The sequence below is a fragment of the Rattus norvegicus genome, chromosome 8 (genome assembly GCF_021556685.1).
Source record: "Rattus norvegicus strain SHRSP/BbbUtx chromosome 8, alternate assembly SHRSP_T2T, whole genome shotgun sequence".
Lineage (NCBI taxonomy): Eukaryota > Metazoa > Chordata > Mammalia > Rodentia > Muridae > Rattus > Rattus norvegicus.
Window position 1 is genome coordinate 25,553,945 of NC_141541.1, and position 16,355 is coordinate 25,570,299.

A 16,355-nucleotide genomic window follows, 5' to 3' on the forward strand; every position below is an offset into this window, starting at 1 on the left:
TTGCACGAGCTATGTCTTATGCCAAGCAAACATATTAAGATATATAGCCTCTTATATACAGTTGTTTCTGAAAGGGGAAATGGGACGAGGTCAACAGAAAGCAAACGGTGTTGCAAAAGGGAGAATAAGGTTTCTCAGGGGCATCAAAGACCAGGACACAGCAGCCTCTTAAGATGAGAAGAATTGGGTTCTCAGGATCTGAAGCCACAATTCCCCCATGCTCCACATATCAGGGCCTCAGGGAAAGCCTTGGATTAGCTAACTCAACAACACATAACACTTGAAAGTTCCTGTGTTAGAACCGTGATCCTAGAATTCATATGTTGTTTTAAGGCAGGCGCTGGTGGAGCACAGGCAGATGTCAAACTTACTTTGTAGCTGAGGATGACCTTGAACTCATGATCTTTCTGCTTCCACTTCCCCAGTGCTGGGATTACAGGCACTGACTACTATGCCTTGGCTATGGAGTGCTAGGGTAGGAACCCAGGATTTTGTGCATGATGGGCAAGCACTGTGCCAACTAAATCACACTGGCAGCCTGCTTCCGAGTTCATATGTTGACAGTATTTGGAGGTAGGGCCTTACAGAAGTACTTAAGATCAGATGCAGTCATGAGAGTGGTGCCAAGATGGTATATTAGTGGCTTCATAAGAAGATGAAGAACCAACATCACATAATTGTTATTAACGCACTGTGCTGTGATAAAGCAAGGAAACCCTGGTCAGATGCCAACACCACTATTAGGGACTTCCCAGACTCCCAACCATGAGTCATTCAGATAAATCATTTAGCTTCAGATATTGTAACAGTAACAGAAAATTAAGGCAAGGCTGGAGTCTTATTAAAAGTTCAAGTCTCCATTTGAGGCCAGCAGTGGAGGGGACCCTGTTGGGGTAGATGGTAGAGTAAGCTAGGATCTGGGTATTTGAGTTGGATGAAGATCAAAGCAGCAAACAGTGAGTTTGAGCTGAGATAGGATTCAAGGTCAGAGTTGGGTTCATCATGGGCGTTGTTGGCACTGAGGCGAAACCAAGGCTGGGCGAGGTTTCATTCAGAAGAGTGGTACACTGTCTTCACTTCAAGGACCCAGGGTACGGTCACCAAGTCGGGAAGACTCACCGGGGGGCCTGGATGGCCCGCTGGACCCCTTATTCCTGTTGGTCCAGGTGGGCCCTGAAGGGGAAAACAAAACAGAAAATTCTATCAGAGTTGAATATGATGGTACATACCTATGATCCCAGCACTCGAGAGGTTCAGGAGTCAAGGTCACCTCAACTACATAGCATGTTTGGGGACAGCCTCGGTTACATGATGAACTCTTTTATCTGAAAAAAAAACTCTCCTTTGGAGCTTAGTTCTTGGGAAAAGCTGCTGGCCCCAGACCAAGGTAGATTATTGCCATGGAGAAGAAATAGGGGATTTTTGCAGCCCCGAGGGCCCTTTCTCTGAATTTTTTATTACAGTTATGTATTTTGTGTGTGTGCATGTGTGTGGCAACTTATGAGAGTCAATTGTTTTCTTCCACCATGAAGGTTCTAGGCATGGAATTCAGGTCATTGAGTTCAGTGGCAAACACCTTTACCAACTAAACCCTCTCACCAGCTCTAGGGCTCTCAGGGCTCAGTGTTCATATAGGGTCTTTAGCCCTTCAGTTCCAGTTAATGGGGTGTCAAGATTGGGCTAAGAGAACCAAAACAAATCTAGGGTACCCCATATCTCCTCCCAGGAGCATCACACCTTCCCTGGAGGTCCCCACTCACCGCATCTCCTTTATCCCCTTTGCTTCCCTTGTGTCCAGGCATCCCTACTTCCCCCTGCAGGACAAACATATTAGGAAGCGTCCAGCCCCAGCATACCCAATATCTCTGTGCACCATCTCTCTCCCTGGTCCTCTCACCTTGTCTCCTTCCTCACCAGAAGGCCCTGCAGCTCCAGGGGGCCCCTGAAGTCCCGGGGGCCCTGGAATACCATCTTTGCCAGTAGGACCAGGCATACCCCGTTCTCCCTTATGGAGGAAGAGGAAGGACAGATGTCAGAATCAGGGAACACAGGAGAGAACATCTGTGTGGCAATTTCTTTAAAATTGAAACTATCCATCCTGAAAAGAGCTCCTTAAAGCTCAAATATATACAACTCACAAGTCTTAGAAGGTTCCTGAAACTTACAGAATTCACCAACCACCCTAAAGCTGTAAAAGCAGTTCACAACTGTGGGGAAGAGAGTCTTTGACTTTCAAGCTGACTTCAAATTGTACAGAGAGCTCCAGGAATGCAGCTCTTCAGAGCTATGAGCCAGGCTCAAATGGCCATTCAGTGATGCAGCTATCTTTGAGACAGCCTTGATTTGTAAGTCACTCCTCACCCATACTCTTGTAAGTAATCCTAATAAACTCACAGCTTCATTAAGCTGGACTTGGGAAAGATAATTTTAAGAATTGATTTTTTAAATTTTATTTTATTTTTAATTATGTATGTGTACATGAATGAGTGGCTATGTGCATGTGAGTGCAATTGCCCATGGAAGCCAGATGAGGGTGAGAGATCACCTGGAGCTGGAATTACAGGCAGATGTGAAACTACTCATGTGGATGCTGGGAACTAATCTCAGGTACTCAGCAAGAGCAGTATGTGCTTTTACCCACTGAGCCATCATCTCTCCAACCCACAGAAATAGAAGTTCTTTGGTAAGCAGCTGATGTCCTATCTGGAATGAATTGACGCTTATTCACATCTCCCCAGAAAAAGTCAACCAACAGACACTTACCGGGGACCCCTTCTCACCAGCAGGACCAATAGGGCCTTGCCCACCACTCTGGCCAGGAAGCCCAATGCCTCCAGAGGGGCCCACAGGACCACGCTCACCTGGGGAGCCCTGGAAAAGGGGCAAAGGACCAGGAATGATAAAGGTGACAGGGCTTTTGGCACCAGTATCATATTTATTCACAGTCAGAGGGCATCCTTTCACAGTCCTACCTCTTCAGCTGCCCACACATCAGGGGACAGTCTTGCACACCCACATGCAGCCTGTATAGTATTTTTCTTTTTGCATTTGTGTGTGCATGTGTGGTTTGGTATATGTGGACACATGTGTGGGTAAATGTGCACATGTGTGCATATGGAGTCCTGAGGTTGATGTCAGGAATCATCCTCAATCTTCCACTGTGTCTGTTGAGTCAGGGTCTCTTAGTCAAATCCAGAGCTTGCTGATATGGCTAGTCCCACTAACCAGCTTCCTCTGGGGACCCCTTGTCTCTGGCTTCCCAGGCTGGAATTAAAGGTGAGCCACTATGCCCACTGCATTCACTAGGGATCTGAACTCAGGTCCTCATGCTTGCACAGCCAGCATTTTACTCACTGAGCCAGCTCCCCAACCAGTCCTATGACAACTATTCTAAAGGAGGAAGCTTTCTGGCTGATTCATGGGGGTCAGAACTGAGTCTGCTCCAGGCTCACCTTCCCCAAAGCACAAGCTCTACCCTGAGGATAGCAAGCTCTGAAGACACAGCCCTCTCCAGCCCTCTCTCTTCCCCCCAACCAGTGTGTTGATACTTACATTTGCCCCAAGAGGGCCCGGGGGACCCTTGTCACCCTTCAAACCAATGGGTCCCTGGGGGAAGGAATGACCAATCAGAAAATCTCCCAAGGACCCCCAAGGATTTGCCTTCACTTTTGGGGACTCTCACCATCCCTAGCCCTATCTGAAGATGATCCCTGAGTTCTGTAGATCTGGCCACTCCAGGTCTCTGCCACTACCATGTCTTCGTGTGTGTGTTTGTGTGTGTGTGTGTGTGTGTGTGTGTGTGTGTGTGTGTGTGTGTGCTCACACCTCCCACAGCATACATGTCAAGGTGAGAGGACAACTAGCAAGAGTTAGTTCTCTCCTATCATGTAGGTCCTGGGGATTGAACTCAGTTACCAGGCTCAGCAGCAAGCCTCTCCACCTTCTGACCTCTCCCACTGGCCACCACTAACTACTCTCTACCCAGGCCCGTCTCCTGTCTGCTGTCACCATGCCCGATCTTGAAGAGCCCCCAACAGCCCCACACTCCAGTGGACTCTCCAAAGATACTCACTGGGTCTCCGGGGGCTCCTTGTGGGCCAGGGAAGCCCATGGGCCCAGGTGGCCCCTCCTTTCCGAGGGACCCCAGGGGTCCTAGCTCACCCTACAGAGAGCCAAGGAGGGGAAGTTAGCCTCAGGAATGGGGTGTGTCCTCCTGACTACTTCCCCGGTTGTTCCCCACACAATGTGAGGCTCATGGGTTGAGTGATGACTTTGAGGCGATCTATCCAAGCTCTTACCTTGGCCCCTTCTCTGCCTTCTATGCCTGGCAGACCTGGTTCACCAGGCGGTCCAGGAGGCCCTGGGGGGCCTCTCTCGCCTAGAGGACCCACATCCCCTACCTTTCCCTGGAAACAAACAAGAAACATCTTGAGCAGCCTGATGGTGGGAATTAAGTCAGACTTCCAGCTCCATGTGTTCTTTGGGTAATAAAAAACGGGGAAGGCTGAAGGGATCCACTCTGACCTGAGGACCAAGGACACCAGCTGGTCCAGGGGGGCCTGTCTGACCTTGGAAGCCCTAAGGAGAGAAACAGAAAGAGGTCCCACCTGAGAAGAAGAAAAAGAGAGCCCAAGGGACTGGGGAGACAACGCAGTGTGCTCCATGCAAGCATGAACCGAGTTCAGCTTCCCCGCATCCGTGCAGAAAGCCACACGTGCTGTGGCACAGTCCCCATCCCAGTGCCGAGGAGGCAGAACCATGACTCTCTGGGCTCACTGGCCAGCCTGTTTAACCTAATCCATGAGGCCCATTCGAGACAGTGAGAGGCCCTGTCTCAAAAAATAAGGTGGGGGCCAGAGAGCTGGCCAAGTGAGTGAGAGCACTTGCTATTCAAGCAAAAGATCCTGAGTTTGAATCCCCAGCACCCACACGAAAGCCAGGCACAGTTCTTATCATTGTAACCCCAGAGCGGAAACAGGTGGATTGTGGGAATTGTGGGCCAGCCAGCCTAGCCAAAAGCTCAGTCCTAAAATGTAAGATGGAGAGAGACAGAGGAAGATACCCAGCATCCTTTTCTGGCTTCCACATGTACACGCACATGCATCCCACGCTATATACAAGGGCCCAACATAGTCAGGAGTCAGAGGTCAGAGGTCACTTACCAATTCTCCTCTTTGTCCAGGGTGTCCGGGTATCCCATCTTTCCCCTGAGGACCCTGGGAAACAAAGTAAAAAGGAATGAAGACTTAGAACTGGAGCCACCCAACCCTGTACCCTTCCCCCACCAACTCAGAGTCAGGGTGACGTCACTCACTGGGGGGCCTTTTGGCCCAGGGAATCCTGGGGGACCTTGCAGACCGGGTAGACCCTGAAATGAAACCAGAAACTATTACCTCAACCCTCCTGAGTATCTTGCACAAAAGTCCTACAAGAATGACCTTAAAAGCTAGTATAGTGCTGGCAGGATGGCTCAGTGGCTAAAACCCGTGACCTGAGTTTCATTCCCAGATCCCACATGGTGGATGGAGTGAATCAACGCCTTCAAATTGTTCTCTCAACTCCAAAACACAGAGGGTTTTGTTGTTGTTGTTTTCTTTAAAGCAAACACACACTGAGTACCTACTCCACACGAGTAGATACTGAGCACTCACTCATAGTGTATATCTTTTTTTTTTTCTTTTTTTCGGAGCTGGGGACTGAACCCAGGGCCTTGCGCTTGCTAGGCAAGCGCTCTACCACTGAGCTAAATCCCCAACCCCTCATGGTGTATATCTTAATCTCCACTGTAGCCCACTGAGGCAGGGGCCATGGCTAGCCTATTTCATAAGAGAGGAAACTGAAGCCAAGAGAAGTTAAGCCAGCTGCTCGAGGTCACACAGCAGGCAAGTGGCAGCAGGCAACTGGGATTGAACTTGGCAGACCTCTAGTCTTGGAGGCTGAGTTCTTTCTATTGCTTTTATATAGGACATGCTGCCAGTTCATGGCTGGTTCTCCTTCAGTGCACATGTACACATACACTCATACACACTCATACATGCACTCACATGCAAACACACACACACTCTCTTACCTTTTCTCCGGGGGCCCCAGGAGACCCGTTCTGGCCCACATCTCCCTAGAACAGATGAAAAGAGCTTCAATACCAGAACACATTCACCTGGGAGGACTAAGCAGGTAGCCAGGTTAGCCTGAGATAGACAAGGGGCCCTTTGGTCATCCCCCATCCTCTACTCACTCCCATACCTTAGGGCCAGGCTGGCCTGTGGCCCCTGGCTGTCCTCTGTCTCCTCTGGTGCCCTGCATAGAAATTTTTTTTAAAAAGAAAAAAGCAAAGAACAGAAGTGAGTGGGTGGGTGGGCCTGGGAGAGGACACCACACACAGGTTCCTTCCTCCAAAATCCCCTCTAACTTCATTAGGGACAGAGATAGGACCTGTCCTTCTCTGCCCACTCAACTTCACTACCCCATCGCCCCTCGGCCCAGTGCCCTGTGTGGGGCAGCCATCATCTCCTCACCGGTGTGCCACGTTCTCCTTCCTCCCCTGGCTGCCCTGCTTTGCCCTGGAAAGCAAGTCAGAAGCAGAGAGGGTTAGAATTGCCTCACGCTTCAGGAGACACACATGCGCATGTGCATTCACAAGTGGGAATGTTTACATACAAGAATGTCTGCAGAAAAGAGATGCATGCAGAGAGTGATCCAGCCCAAAGGAGAGATCTATGTTGTGGGCAGCAATACTAGAGGGCAGAGCCTTCTAAACTGAAACTGAAGCCCCAGACACCAGGCACAGAGCAATAGAATTTGGCATTGTCCTGCCAGGTTTCAGTCTTGCTTTGGTCCAGTATTTCCTCACCGTGTCACCATTCTTCCCTTGTGGAATGGAAGTTACATTCTATGGCATTTTAAATATTGCTTTTAAAGCACTGGAATTTTGAAAGACTACAGGTTTTTTTTATGTTAGATTATACTTTATATTCAGAAATGAGGGGAATAGGAAGTAGGTTACAATTTTAAGTCGATGTGTTTATGTGTCCAGTGGACAAGGGGTGGAGCTGTGCCAGATGGGTTTTCTTTTCCTAAGGCTTATTTCTATTTGTGTACGTGTCTGTGCTGAGTTGATACACAAACGTGCAGGTGTTCCCGGTGCCAGAAGTGGGCGCTGGATCCCCTGGATCCAGACCTGCAGATGGTTGTGAGCCACCTGATGGCGTACTGGGAACCAAACTCCAGCCCTCTGGGAGAGCAGACAGGGCTCTTAACTGCTGAGCCAGCTCTCCCGCCCTGTGATAGCTCATTGTCAGCTTGAAGCAGTCTAGAAGCATCCAAAATGAGAGTCTCAGTGAGGGACTGTATAGATCAGGTTACTCTGTAGGCGTGTCTAGGGGATTGTCTTGATTGCCTTGAGAAAGACTTACCAAACAAGCACGGACAAAACATCCCAATACCCACCTCTGGTATGTGTGAGCACAGGCTGCCCGCCTTGGGCCGTGCCACCCCCTCCCCATAACCTCTGACACACAACTTACCCGCTTGCCTTTCTCCCCCAGTGGTCCAAGGGGCCCAGGAAATCCAATAGATCCCTGAACAAAGAGATTCAGACATGAGACTCAGGAACGGTGAGCATTGGGCAGAATTGGTTCCTAGCTCCATCCTTTGAGGCTTCTTTAGGCTACTGAACCTGATGGCTTTCTGTCATCCCCTCCAGCCCCAACCTCTGCACCATCCTCCTCACCTCATTCTGGTTCTCACCCCACAGCAGCCATACTACCTGCCTCCAGGTACGGAAGCATGTTCCTGCCAGGGAGCCTTTGCACAGGTCCCTTCCTTCACCTTAAAAGCTCTTCTCTCAGGTCACCCACCATTCATCATCCTTATGTGCATGTGTATGTAATATGTGTATACACACACACACACACACACAGATACACACACGTACAGACACACACAGAGACACACACAGAGACACACACAGAGAGACACAGACACACACACACACAGACACACACACAGAGACACACACACACAGAGAGAGAGAGAGAGAGAAAGAGAGAGAGAGAGAGAGAGAGAGAGAGAGAGAGAGGCCACAGGGGAATGTCAGGTAGCCTATTCTATTATTGTCCAATCTCAGCTGGTAAAGCACTTGCCTAGCAAGCAGGAATTCCCCGGCTCTACCCGCAGTACCACATCACACAGGCGTGATATCTGCCTGTGGTTCCAGCTTTCAAGGTGAAACACAAGGATCAGGAGTTCAAGTTCAGCCTCATCTACATACCAAGTGTGAGGCTAGCCTGGGCTACATAAAACCCTGTCTCAACAAAAAACCAGAGGGGCGGGCTGGTGGGCGGGTGTGACAGCCCACCTGTATTCCCAGCACTCTGGAAGCAGAGGCAGGGAGTCCCCAACTGACTAAGAAGATAACTAGAATGGTGAGCTCTGGGTTCAAGTGAAGGAGCCTCCCTCCATATATGAGGTAGAAAAGATGGAGGATACTGGATGTCAGCCTCCAGTTTCCATGCTCAGGTATACCTGCAAACATGGGGGACGACGCACATCTGAACATCAGTGCATGCACACAAAACCAGCAACTCAAAGGCCGTCAAAAGGAACTGGGAACTCAAGGGAGGTTGTTAGGTTATGGGAGTCCTTGAATGGGATTGGGTGCGGAGGTCTCTGTCCTCTCTCTACAGCTCCCTTCTCTCTGCATCCTCTTTTGTTCTCTTTTTCTTCTTCTTCCTCTCCCTTTCTCAGCTGCCTCTTCTCCTCCCACCCTCTCCTCCACCCACCCTGACGAGAGTGGCTCCTGTCTGCCCCCAGAAGCTGGAAGTCAAAGGTCCACTCAAGACCATGAGCCAAATACAAATTGGCCTGCAAAAGCTGATCTACAGTGAGTGTTAGGCGAGACAACCATGTCAGCTCCAAAGAGCAAAGACCGAAACTCAGGAAGAATTGTTTCTGGTGGGATGGCTCAGTGGTAAGGGCGCTTGCTGCCAGAGTTTGATCTGCAGTATCCACAAGGCGGAAGAAGAGAACTGAGTTTTAGCCTTTATGTGGAGGTTGGGAACTGAACCCAGGTTCTCTGAAAGAGCTTTTAACCTCTGAGCATTTCTCCAACCTATAATCATAATTTAAAAAAAAAAAAAAGAATTCTGCACTCAAATTTTCTCCTATGCATCCTTAAGATCCCAAGTGACTTTACATAAACAGACATGCTCAGTCACCCATGATGCAGTCCGGGGTGCGGCTCAGACAGAGAGCACGCTCTCGCACGCACTCCTATCCCTTACAACACTGGCACATGTGTTTCCGCATAGCCACATTTCTGCATAAGTACACTGTGTTGGGTTATAATGAATTCAAGATTGGAAAGATCTCAGCTTTGTGAGTTTCCTCTGTTAGGATTCCAACATCTTTGTGCGTCTCCCCTCCCCGCAACCCCTACCCCCTGTCTGTGCTGGCAGCCTAGTGTGGGATTATGGATGAGGTACCTTTAAGGAGCATAGTGTAGTGAGAGGTCTTTAGGTCATTAGGACTAAGAGGAAGGGATTAACCTAGTTCTCATGGGACTCGGTTAGATCCCACGGGAAGGTTTCTAAAGCAGACTGGAGAGATGGCTCAGAGGATAAGAGCGCACCGGCTGTTCCTCCAAACACTGGGGTTGCTTCTCCCAGCACCCACAACTCCAGTTCTACAGAATCTGAAATCCTCTTCTAGCCTCTTCAGGCATTACATGCATCTTACATGCCGGCAAAACACCCATCCACATAAAATAAAATCTCAAAAAACATTTAGAAGAGTTTTGGGTTTTTTTGTTTTTTCCTGCCATCCCCTTTGCCCCTGAGTTTTGGGGGTTTTGTTTGTTTTTTTTTTTTTAAGCATTTTGATGACCAGCACTCGGGAGGTGCAGGCAGGTAGATCTGTGTTCTCAGCCAGTCTGACCTACACAGTGAGATTCTGTCTCTGTAAAACCAAGACACCTTTATTGTATTTACTTATGTTCTGTGTGCCTATGTGCCACAGCATGCATGTGGAGGTCAGAGGACAGCTTGCAGGAGTCACCTCTCTCTTTCCACCACTTGGGTGGCAGGGATCTAACTCATGTCATCGGGCTTAGAGGAAGGGACCTTCATCTGCCGAGTTCTTACTCATGCAAGAGGATTTCTGTTGAGTGTATATGTGTCCCTGTGTGCGCACATGCATGTGAAAGCCAGAAGTCAGTCTGGGTGTGTCCTTTGTACTTCACTTTAACGTTGTACACACATGTTCTTGGGTGTGTGTAGGGTATGAACATGTGTCCGAGCAGAAGCCAGAACAGAATGCCGTACACCCTCCTCCATTGTCATTCCTTTGAGACAGGGTCTCTCTCCAAACATGGAGTTAGCCTGCTGTCTGGCAAGGCCCAGGGTTTCTCCTGTTTCAGCCTCCACAGCCCTGGGGTTACAGGAACTCAAGACCTTGACTGACTTTTTTCTCCTTCATATTTAAAGGAGTTTTGTTTGGGGGTGTGTGCACACGGCGTGCTGGCCAAGGACAATACCTTGAGAGATCCTTGGAGCCTAGGTTAGAGCCGGTCGTGGGCTGGCAGTGTGGGTATGGTGCCCAGAGCTCTGAAGGGCAGCAAGGGTTCTCAGCTGCTGAGCCATTTCTCCAGCATGGAAAGTGGGTACAGAAATTTGAACTCAGGTTCAAACTCAGCAAGCACTCTCTCCCCTGATCTATCTCCTTGGCCCCTCGTCCTTAACTCTTTGAGATAAAGTCTCCACTGAAGCCAGAGCTTGGTCAAGGGCTAGACTTTCTGGCCATTGACCCCGGGAACCCTCCGGTCCCCAATGCCAAGGCTCCGAATGTATACCACACAGGGCTTTTCACATGCGTGCTGGGACTCAAATTCAGGGCTTCATGCCTGCATAGCAAGCACTGTACTGACAGCAATCTTGCCAGTCTCTGGTGGGTTATTATTAAGGAAGGGGTGTGGCCATCCCATCCCTGGCTTCCAGTGCTGTTGTGGGATCTAAGTCATACCTGCTTCTGTAGGACACATTCCCTAATACAGTAACTCAGTCAGGGAGGGACCTGAACTAGGGCTAAATCAGTGGAGTCCTCTGACTTTAAGTTATTGGCCTTCAAAGCTATGCTAACAAAACCTCTTTTCTTCATAAAATATCCAGCTTCAAATGTTTTCGTTATAGCAATAGAAAACAGTCTAGCACAGCCCTCTGGTTGATGAACCAAACAACCACACCAAAAGTCATCATCAAGAGAATAAAGGCAGACGTCACAGGAACCTCCACTTTTAGCACCTGGGAGAATGGGTTCAAGAACTCACTCAAGGTCATGGCGGCCATAAGCACTTCTGAGAATGAGGCTACGATGCCCATGTCCTGCATAATCCTCTCTCAATGACATGAACTTTCCAATCGACAACCCCTGCCCCCCAGGTCACAGCTTGGACCAACAGGCATCAGTCTCTCTACCTTTCTCCTGCCCACCTCCAATTCCATGGCCTCTTACCTTAGGTCCTGGGCGTCCTGGATAACCTGGGAGACCTGGCACCCCAAGCTTGCCCTACAGAAAAAAAAAAAGATGTGGAACAAAGGTCACAGGTTGAAGCTGGAGACCAGATGGGGAGCAGAGTGAGAACCAAGGAAACTGAGTTCCTACTCGGTGCCTGTGCGGAGCTCATTCACCAGAACCAACCAGTGTCCTCATCTGTACGGTGGGGATAAAATGTTTGCTTCCCAGAGCCCTATCAGGTAGCTCACAACCACCTGTGGCTTTGGCTCCAGGGATTGACCTCTGGAGGCATCTGTACTTGCACCGAGAGACACAGAATTAAAAATAAAAATCAGTTCCCCGCCCCCTTTTTAAAATCTCATTGTGTAGCTCTGCCTGTCCTAGAACTCACTAAGTAGACATGGCTGGCCTCAGGCTCAAAAAGATTCACGTACCTTTGTCCCACCCCCAACCCACCTAGCTCTGGAATTAAAGGAAGGCACCACCATGACATAAAATAAATCTTTTTAAATGTCTATTACATAGAGTCGCTGTGGGGATTAAAATGAAGGTACGTGCAAGTAATTGCTCTACAGTGCTCAGCAAATGAATTAAATATGACAGGGGTTAGCCCAGCCTTACATCTCTGTCCAGAATCCCCCCAGTGAGGGGCTGGGGTGTGGCTCTCTCCACAGTATAACTGTTTTCTAGCAAGTGAGACTTCTGGTTCCATCTACAGATTGGATGGTGAGACAGCAGCCTGACACAGAAATAGGCAGTAAACAAAGCAAGTGAACCCTGTCAAATCACCTTCTCCCCTGCTGCTCCTGGGGGGCCCTCATCACCAGGCAGTCCCTCAGGCCCCTTTTGTCCTTCTGGGCCATCCTCTCCTCTGGGACCTGGGAGTCCCGGGTTTCCCTGAGATAGAAAAGAAAAGGACAGAAATCAGTCCCTTGGCCTTCCTACTGTTTACTCATAGCCCATACCCCTGTGTTTACCCCACACAGTCCTCATATGAAGCTGGTCTTACCCGGTCGCCTTTTGGTCCCTCATCACCCTTGAAGCCTGGAAAACCATCCTCTCCCTGGGGAGGAGATACAGAAATGGAGACAGAGAAGGTGGAGAAGTGAGAAAGGGAGGAATAGAAGAAGGGACAGAAGCAGGCAGAAAGCATAGGGCCTTAGGGAAGGGACACAGCCAGGGCCTCTTGGTGGGAATGCCCTCTCCCTCCCCTCCAATGAACCCCTTCCTTCTCACCCTTTCTCCTTTCTCTCCTTGGAGGCCCCGGTTACCAGAGGTACCCTAAGAAAAATTTTAGAGAGCTCTCAGTCCCCTTCCCTCTTAAGGAAGGTTTCAGACTTCCTCCCTTGACCTAAAATTGTGAGAACATTTCCAAGTGTGGCGGCCAGCCTTAGAGGAAGCAGTCCTGTCTCCTCAGAACCCCTCAGTGTACTTGCTCAGCTTCCCCTCCCCATCGCGTGCCTGGTTAGCCACCCCGTCCCCCGCCCTCACAAAGTTCAGAAGCATGGGGAGAAGCAGGAGCGCCAAATCTCTACACCATTCATCTCTACTTCCTGAGGATACAGTGTCTACAGTTCCTTCTGGCAGCAGAACGAACATTCCAGAGGCCAACCTCATTCCAAAGGCAGGGGAGAGCTTCCCCATTGTGCTGGCCACAAGGAGACTCTGTGCCTGGTGACAGCATGCCCATCCCGTGCAGAGTGCATACCCTGGACTGACTTCCTGCCTGTACCACACTGACAAACTGCACTTGGCTCAGACGGGAACTGAGCTCAACTGAAGAATGAACAAGCAGTTGGAGCTGATGCAACTATGTGCTTGGAAACAGCAGGGCCTTCTGCAGCCCCGCGGTAATTCACTGGACCACAGTAAAGAAAGCTTTCCGCTGCTGCCTCCCCCTCCCTTGGCTACAAAGTAACTGGATTCAGATACAACACAGGCTGCAGCCACAGCCCTCCACTATCTGCAAAATAAGACGCGGCACTCCCCACCCTCCACGACCCACACCCCCAACCCCTAGGGAAGGGATTAGATTCAGTTCTTATCTATGTTGCCTCCTCTATGCATACACCAAACTATGATAAAATCCAATTTATAAATTAAGCAAAGAAAAAGATGAAAAAAGAAACTAACAATGAAATAGAACTATTAGGATACTGTTTTTTCATTTGTTGATTTTCTGTTTTGTTTTGTTTTGTTTTGTTTTGGTTTTGGTTCTTTTTTTTTCGGAGCTGGGGACCGAACCCAGGGCCTTGCGCTTGCTAGGTAAGCGCTCTACCACTGAGCTAAATCCCCAGCCCCTTTCTGTTTTGTTTTTGAGACAGTGTATATATCTCAAAATATAACATATATCTCAAAATATAACAGTGCAATGGACCCCTCCCTGGCAGAATTCACTACATAGCTCAGGCTAGCCTCAAACTTGCAGCAATTTTCTCACCTCTGCCTCCCAAATACTGGGACCACAGACAGGCGCACAATGCCTGGAACTAAGCTGGTCTTCTGATACCAACACCAATCAACTATCCCACCCTCAAGCCCTCAGGCGTTCCCTACCTTCACACCACGAGGTCCAGGATAGCCCTGAGGGCCTGCTGACCCTGGTAGGCCCTGAAAGGAAAATAAGGTGAGTGCTCTCTTAAATTTTTTTTTAAGATTTTATTTATTGTATATGAGTACACTGTAGCTGTCTTCAGACACCAGGAGAGGGCATCAGATCTCATTACAGATGGCTGTGAACCACCATGTGGTTGCTGGGATTTGAACTCAGGACCTCAGGAAGAGCAGTCGGTGCTTTTAACCGCTGAGCCATCTCTCCAGCCCAAGGTGAGTGCTCTCTTGTTCCACCTCTTCCCTGTCCCCAGTATCCTGTCTCCTCAGTAGCTACTTGCTACTCCTCTTCCCAGCCACCCTCCTGGTCACTCACCTGAGCCCCCTTTTCTCCGGTGGGACCCTCATGGCCTGGGTGGCCCTGATGGAGAAACACATCAACTCATCAAAGACCAAAATTTGCCATGCAAATACCCAAACCTTCCCCTTCCCCTTCCCCTCATCCCAGCTCCTGGTTCTCACCGGGGGGCCCTCAGATCCTGGGACACCTGGAATTCCGGGGTTTCCAGGAGGACCCTGGAAAAAGAGGAACAATAAGAGTAGCCTGAGAGTCTCAGTGCCTGGACTGGGGAGTTTACCCAGGCAACACAGGGCAAGCATACAATACCAGCTCTGCCGGGGGTTTTCTATGTGACTCTGGGACACCAGTTTGCCCTCTCTGATCTTCAAAAATCTCCCGCATCAGGGAGAGATACAAAAGCAATATGAGAGCCTGGGTGGTGGTGGCATGCGCCTTTAATCCCACCACTCAGAGGCAGAGGCAGGCACATCTCTGAGTTCAAGGCCAACCTGGTCTACAGAGTGAGTTCTAGGACACTAGGGCTACAGAGAGAAACCCTGTCTTGAAAACAAACAAACAAACAAAACAATATGAGAAGGGTCATGACGTGGCTCAGTGGTAGATCTCCTTTCTAGAATCCTTGAGTGACAAGCTGGGGTGCTGCTCCAGGGTAGAGTGCTTGCCTATCACGCACAAGGCCCCAGGTTCTATGCTGAATATCACAAAAAGAACAGGAACAGTACGAAATATGCTGGGGTTGGGAGCTTCTCACCCACACCCTTTTGACTTGTTTCTTTGTTTCATTTCATTTATTTATTTACTTATTTGTTGAGACAAAGTTCTAAAGTAAGGTCCAGTCTGGGGCCATTGCTGGTTCTGCAGAGGTGTGTCCAGACCTGGTAAGACACCTTTCTTTGAAAGTGCATCCTACCCACAGCTTCATCTGCAGAAGGACGGGCTTGGGCAGATGTGAAAGCTCTCTAGTTCTGGTTTCCCAGCCTCTTAGCTACCTTTGGGCCTATCAGATGTTTGCAGAATGTGAAGCTTTTTTTTTTTTTTTTGATTAATGATTGCTATGGCAGGGTCCAGCCCGCTGAGGGTGGTGTCACCCTGGGCAGGTAGTCTTGGGTTGTATAAGAAACAGGCTGAGCAAAGCCAGTTAGCAGCATTTCTCCATAGCCTCTGCTTCAGTTCCTGCCTCTAGGTTCCTGCGTTTCCTCAGTTACATGGACTCATAGGTCCTTTCCTCCTCGAGCTGGCTTTGGTCAGTGTTTTATCTCAACAACAGAAAAGCAAACTAGGACACATACACATAGGTGTACACGCACAGGTAGGTATGCACACACTACATGTGAACACACACACACACACACACACACACACACACACACAATTGTATCTGCCAAGGAAGCAGAGACACAGCTGAGTGCTCTGGTTCCTGAGAAAGGCCTGTCCTTCATTAGCATCCTGGGATTCCCTTCTGTGAGGGCTTCTTTCTGTACTAACAACATCTCCTCTGTCTGCCAGCCTCCCGCAACAATGCCACTCTGTCACTCGGGATTGGCTTCTGGAATGTAACTATTCATCAGCAGGAAGTCCCTCAAAGGGACCCTTGAGTGAAGCTTCTGATGACAAGAGGAAGTCCCTTACCTTCTCCCCGGGTGTGCCAATGGGCCCCTGGGGGCCTGGGATTCCCTGGGAGAGAAAAAGAAGGCGAAGGAGTCATGAGAAGAGAGAGGGACAATAAAACTGGACAAGGGAGGACAGTGGCTCAACCCCACCACACCCCATTGTCAAGACAGAGGGACAATAAAACTGGACAAGGGAGGACAGTGGCTCAACCCCACCACACCCCATTGTCAAGACAGAGGGCTTGAACCTGGGAGCCGTGGTTTCCTTGCTGTCCTGGGGGGCCTGGTTCTCCGGGAGGACCCTGTGGGGAAAGGGTGGGTTCAGT

The 16,355-nt window shown here is 49.5% G+C and overlaps 1 protein-coding gene across 2 annotated transcripts in view; it reads right to left on the minus strand.

Annotated features, from left to right (window-relative positions):
* The window catches only part of Col5a3 (collagen type V alpha 3 chain), a 45,255-nt gene that overhangs the window by 10,885 nt on the left and 18,015 nt on the right, over positions 1 to 16,355 (minus strand). For both annotated transcript variants that reach the window (XM_087563548.1, NM_021760.1), the window contains 23 exon segments: positions 16,278 to 16,331; positions 16,049 to 16,093; positions 14,581 to 14,634; positions 14,435 to 14,479; positions 14,065 to 14,118; positions 12,745 to 12,789; positions 12,518 to 12,571; positions 12,298 to 12,405; positions 11,506 to 11,559; positions 7,524 to 7,577; positions 6,516 to 6,560; positions 6,244 to 6,297; positions 6,071 to 6,115; positions 5,315 to 5,368; positions 5,163 to 5,216; positions 4,525 to 4,578; positions 4,299 to 4,406; positions 4,073 to 4,162; positions 3,553 to 3,606; positions 2,764 to 2,871; positions 1,898 to 2,005; positions 1,761 to 1,814; positions 1,120 to 1,173 (listed from right to left, as the gene is read on the minus strand). In XM_087563548.1, coding sequence (XP_087419674.1) covers positions 1,120 to 1,173; positions 1,761 to 1,814; positions 1,898 to 2,005; positions 2,764 to 2,871; positions 3,553 to 3,606; positions 4,073 to 4,162; positions 4,299 to 4,406; positions 4,525 to 4,578; positions 5,163 to 5,216; positions 5,315 to 5,368; positions 6,071 to 6,115; positions 6,244 to 6,297; positions 6,516 to 6,560; positions 7,524 to 7,577; positions 11,506 to 11,559; positions 12,298 to 12,405; positions 12,518 to 12,571; positions 12,745 to 12,789; positions 14,065 to 14,118; positions 14,435 to 14,479; positions 14,581 to 14,634; positions 16,049 to 16,093; positions 16,278 to 16,331 — 1,449 coding nt within the window.